At 44.3% G+C, this 5,512-nt stretch overlaps 1 protein-coding gene across 1 annotated transcript; it reads right to left on the bottom strand.

The window, feature by feature from the left end:
* Positions 1–4,053: 4,053 nt before the first annotated feature.
* LOC144790882 (transketolase-like protein 1) lies at positions 4,054–4,844 on the bottom strand (the record flags this gene model as incomplete). The annotated part of the gene is given in 2 exon segments (XM_078665532.1): positions 4,054–4,121; positions 4,124–4,844. Coding segments are annotated over 2 exon segments (789 nt in total), but the record flags the coding sequence as incomplete, so codon positions are not given.
* Between the last annotated feature and the right edge of the window lie 668 nt (positions 4,845–5,512).

Raw genomic sequence — 5,512 nt, 5'->3', positions numbered from 1 at the left:
CTGTACCCTTCTTCCTTTTACTGTACTTCACTTGCCTCTTTCTGCACCTCTCTTTCCTCTTTCTACAGTTCCCTTGGCCCTACTGTTTTATGAATGCATGAATTTAATTGCTCCTCAAATGCCATCTTATCACTAAATGTATTCAATGACGGGATTTGATTTATATTTATTTGTCTTTTTAATGTCTAAGAAAGGTCTTGTATTGGGACATTGATTGTCAATATGTGCGTACTGGTCTGGCAGGGTGCCATTTGAAATGTTACAATATGATGTTTTTTAAATGAATTGAATGTAATCTTTCATGTTTTTTTAAATCAAAAAAAGATTGTTCAATTGAATTTGATAAAAAGTATGTGGCATTTATTGTATAGGAATTATGGAGAGTGGGATTATGTGTTGTGGAAAGTAATTATGTAGTATGTTAGTCTGTGTTGTGGAGTGGTAACCTCAGGTTTAGTCTTCCATGTTTCCATAGAAGCTCAACTATAAACTCAATGAGACAAAAAAAGGAAGGATCCACTGAGGAACACTACTGGACCTAGTCAGATGTCTAGCTCAAATGGCTGAAATGTTACCAAAAATGCAGGGACAAGTGTTACAGCATGTTGGAAGGCCCTTTGCAAACCTAGAATGGTCACATGTTACTTATTGCTAAATGTGGGTGTTAATTTGGTACTAATGGTATGCAAACCCCTATTGGTTCGTCCAGTGCTTGTCTTGCCTCCTTCTGCCTTTCTACTGCTTCTTCCTGTACATGTCTTCCTTTTTCTGCACTTCTATTGCCTCTTTCTGCACAACTCTTCAGCTTTCTGCACCTCCCTTCTTTCTGCACCTCTCTTGCTTCTTTCTGCAACTCTTTTGCTTCTTCTGTATTTCTCTTGCCTCTTTCTACACCTCTGTTGCTTCTTTCTGGACTTCTCTGGCTTCTTTCTGTACCCCTCTTCCATCTTTCTGCACCCCTCTGCCCTCTTTCTGCACATCTGTTGCCTTTTTCTGTACCTCTCTTGCCTCTGACTGTATTTCTGTTGCTTCTTTCTGTACACCCCCTGCCTGTTGCTGCACCTCACTTGCCTCTTTCTGCACCTCTCTTGTTTCTTTCTGTACCTCTTTTTGTTCTTTCTACACTGCTCTAGCTTCTTTCTGTATCTCTCTTGCAAATGTATGTACCCGCTTGAATCTTTCTGCACCTCTCTTCCCTCTTACTACACTCTCCTGCCTCTGTCTGCCCTTTTTGCCTCTTTCTACACCCCTCTTGCCTCCTTCTGCACCTGTTTCTTCTTTCTGCACTTCTCTTGCCTCTTTCTGAACCCCTCCAGCTTCTTTCAGCTCCTCTATTGCTTCTTTCTATACCTCACTTGCTTATTTCTGTACAGCTCTTTGATCATTCTATACCCCTCTTGCCTCATTCTGCATCCCTCTTGACTCTTTCTGTACCCTTCTTCCTTTTACTGTACCTCACTTGCCTCTTTCTGCACCTCTCTTTCCTCTTTCTACAGTTCCCTTGCCTCTACTGTTTTATGAATGCATTAATTTAGTTGCTCCTCAAATGCCATCTTATCACTAAATGTATTCAATGACGGGATTTTATTCATATTTATTTGTCTTTTTAATGTCTAAGAAAGGTCTTGTATTGGGACATTGATTGCGTACTGGTCTGGCAGTGTGCCATTTGAAATGTTACAATACGATGTTTTTTAAATGAATTGAATGTAATCTTTCATGTTTTTTAAATCGAAATAAAGATTGTTCAATTGAATTTAATTGAATTGGATACAAAGTATGTGGCATTTTGTGGATAGGAATTATGGAGAGTGGGTTTATGTGTTATGGAAAGTAATTATGTGGGAACACTAAGAGGCAAAGATGGCGCCCGTACGCAGTGCCGTAACGGACGTGTGAGTCCTTTGCTCCTCTGACTCACTGACCCACAGGTTTTCTTCATGCGAGCTTCCAGTGAGATACCGGGAGGTATTTGAAAGCTGCCACAGCCGAATTTTGCAAGTTATCTGAAGCCGCAAGTGCCGATAGTGAAAACATCAAGCGGCATACGAGCGGTTTTTCTTTTCATACCTGCAACATTGTAAAACATTGTAAAGGCCGAAAACGCAGAAGATGCTGAAATCTTGAGGACGCTGTTCGTTTGAAGACGCTGAAAAGCTGCTGCGATAACTGATTACAGCATTGACAGCCCTGACGAGACTTCGTCGAGCCTGGTGGGCGGTTTCCCACACAGGTGCCGTGAGTCTCCGACGCTTCGAGCATCGCGTCCTGTGACTCAGGGAGGAGAAGGGAACCGCAAAAGGAGCTGCAAAAGGATCAGCTACTATGGCCCCCAAAGGAACATGCAAAAAACGGGACCCAGAGGCAACTACAACTGTGAGTACGAGTAGTGCAGAGAAAAACATGAGTGTAGTTGCACAAAAAAAAATGGGGGGAGTGATCCCAGTTGAAAATCCCAACTTATCTAAACAAACGATTTCTACCTTATTTATGGCAGTAGAAGAGAAAAAACGCAAAGAAGCGATGTGCACCCCCCTCCAGACAGTATCAGAAATAGTTAATGGAGACTGTACCGTGTTGGTAGTGGAGAAAGGGCTGCAAGGTGAACACTTAACTACTGCAGTGCCTCAAATTGTTGTTACGCCAGTAGCTGCCGCGTTGGTGAATGAAAACTCAGCTACCACTCCCTCAGGAGGCGATCTTAGCTCCGGCCAACCGGAGAGAATTGTTACAGAGTTTGTGGAAGGGCTTAGCATGACAGGCCGAAAGCTGGATACAAATGTAATTAACGAGACAGATTCACTGGATTTTTACTCAGTCTCTGAGAATTCAGTCTCCTCATGTGAAGATTTGGCTGTTCAAAATTCTAAACAAATGCGTTTGGAGGAAGGTGAGAGTGAAATTGATGATGACGACGAAGTTGAGGAATATATTGAAGACAGCCCTAATACTGTGAGAGGTGAGGGGGATGCCTCTATAACAGAGGGGGCTGTAGGAGGCTGTCAAGTAGAGTTAACCGACAATATCACTTTAGCTACGATTTATCAGACAATCCTAACCCACATGGATAAAACTGAGCGAGATAGCCAAAAAATTAAAAATTCATGCCGGAAGTTGCAAAGTTCCATTCGTAGGCTGGTAAAGTCACACTCCGACTTTGGGGAAAGATTCACCGAGGTTGAGACCAGAGTTTCCAATATTTTTTTTTTTTTTGTTTTTGTGAGGGTTCACTATTTAGATTTAATGGCAAGTGTAACATTAAGTGCAGCAGACACTGTGGTCCATAAAACATTGGTCACTGAACATGGACCCAAATTACTTCAGAGCAAAAATACATGTTTATAAATGAGTGAACACTAGCCAATGGTCACTGCCTTCAATAATCTTCATGTAACACCCCTATGTTCTGTTATAGGGTCATCAGAAGGAGCACCTTTGGAGGCAGGTACAGAAGCAGCTTTGCTATGGTCCATGAAAACAAGACCAGTAAACTTGTGAAGAGAAGAGCAAGCAACAATGTCACCATTTAAGCAACTGGTATGTAAATCAAATGCATTACCATTGCATTCTTTCCCCTAACCCTGACGAGTTCAGTGAGGAAAGCTAATGTTGCTGTCACTGATCAAAGGCTTTTTATTGATCCCAAAGTTCCCAAGAGTACGGTTTGTTAATCTATCCGTCCCATTAAAAAGTGTATGGTAGCCAGAAAGAGATACCATTATTGCTAGCTAGGTTTCCCCATGTCTCGCTTTAGCCTCAATGTACATATAGCTGTGGAATGGTCAGTATTTCATCTTCTAAGTGCCTATGTAGGCTTGAAAGCAAGGGCAGCAAAGTTCTACATTACGGCATGTCACATTAGCCAGGAAACATTGAAGTAATACTAAGTTTTCGTTCAACTTCAACAATTGCCTACAGTATATATAATCCTTCATCTGAAAGAATGAGAAATGTTTGGACATTGCCATTAACAGGGACTCTACCATAATTGCCTTCTAGCAGCCACCACTGCCTCACTAGAAGCCTCATTCCTCAACACCAACTCACAAGCCTTCAGTTTGCAAAGGTAGCCTTCACAGCTTCAAATATGCACTTGGCACTGATGCCAAACATGTCAAGAGTTCATTAGGCTTCCCACTTCGTGGCACGCGGTTCACAGCAAGATGCTGAACAAGGATTCCAGGTTCTGCAGAAACTGCTGCAGACACAGCCTCCCCAATGCCTCCTTCTCTGTAGTGATCTTCCACAGTGATGATTCGACCTCCAGTGGCTCTGGCACTAGAGATTATGGTTGCTGCATCCAACGGCTTGATGGTGAAAGGGTCTACCACGCGCACATTAGTACCTTGCTTGGCAAGCTGATCGGCAGCCACCAGGGCCTCATGCAAAGTGACTCCAGCTCCAACTATGGTAACTCGGTCGGTGTCACTTGAACGGACAACCTTTGCTTGTCCAATTTCAAATTTCTCTTCAGGGGAATAGATGACCGCAGTCTCAGGGCGACTCGTTCGGATGAAGCAGATACCCTTGGTATTGGCGGCCAGAAGAACGGCATGCTCAGTGGACACTGCATCACTGGGATAGAAGACAGTGCACGTGGGGACAGCTCGGAACATTGCCAAGTCCTCCAGTGCCATCTGAGAGGGTCCGTCCTCACCAATAGACACGCCACAGTGCAAGCCACAGAGGTTAACATTGGACTGGGAGATTGCACCCATGCGGATCTGGTCATATGCGTGACTGAAGAAGGCTGCAAAAGTGCTGGCAAACGCCACGGTGCGATTACGGGTGGCACAGCCCATCGCCACACTCACCATGTTTTGCTCGGCAATGAAGCATTCAATGTCGTCGGAGGGAGCTGTGTGGGAGGCCTTGGCCCTCGCCTCTCACTACAAGTTAGACAACCTAGTCGCCATTTTTGATGTCAACCGCTTGGGCCAGAGTGAGGCTGCGCCGCTCCAGCACCAGACTGACATCTATAGGAAGCGCTGTGAAGCATTTGTGTGGAACACTTATGTAGTCAATGGCCATGATGTCGCGGAGCTGTGCCACGCTCTATGGCAGGCGTCCCATCTGAAAGACAAGCCGACAGCGATCATTGCCAAAACCTTCAAAGGGAAGGGGATTGCAGGAGTTGAAAATGAAGACAATTGGCATGGAAAGCCCATGCCAAAAGACAAGGTGGAGGAAATGGTTGAAGCCATCCAGAAAGAGATCAAGAATGTCACCAGGCTCTGCCCAGAGCTGCCCGCAGAGGACTCTCCCAAAGTTGTCATTGATGGCATCCTAATGCCCTCTCCCCCGAGCAACAAGCTGGGAGATAAGATCGCAACGCCGAAAGCCTATGGCTTGGCGTTGGCTAAACTGGGTCACGCAAATAATCGTGTCATTGCACTGGATGGGGATACAAAGAATTCCACGTTTTCTGAGATCTTCAGAGTTTCCAATATTGAAGATGAACTAGTAAAATAAAAAACTGTCACTGAGAATTTAAATGCTAATAAAGAGGACT

The sequence above is a fragment of the Lissotriton helveticus genome, chromosome 11 (genome assembly GCF_964261635.1).
Source record: "Lissotriton helveticus chromosome 11, aLisHel1.1, whole genome shotgun sequence".
Taxonomy (NCBI): Eukaryota; Metazoa; Chordata; class Amphibia; order Caudata; family Salamandridae; genus Lissotriton; species Lissotriton helveticus.
This window is presented reverse-complemented; position numbering and strand designations above follow the sequence as displayed.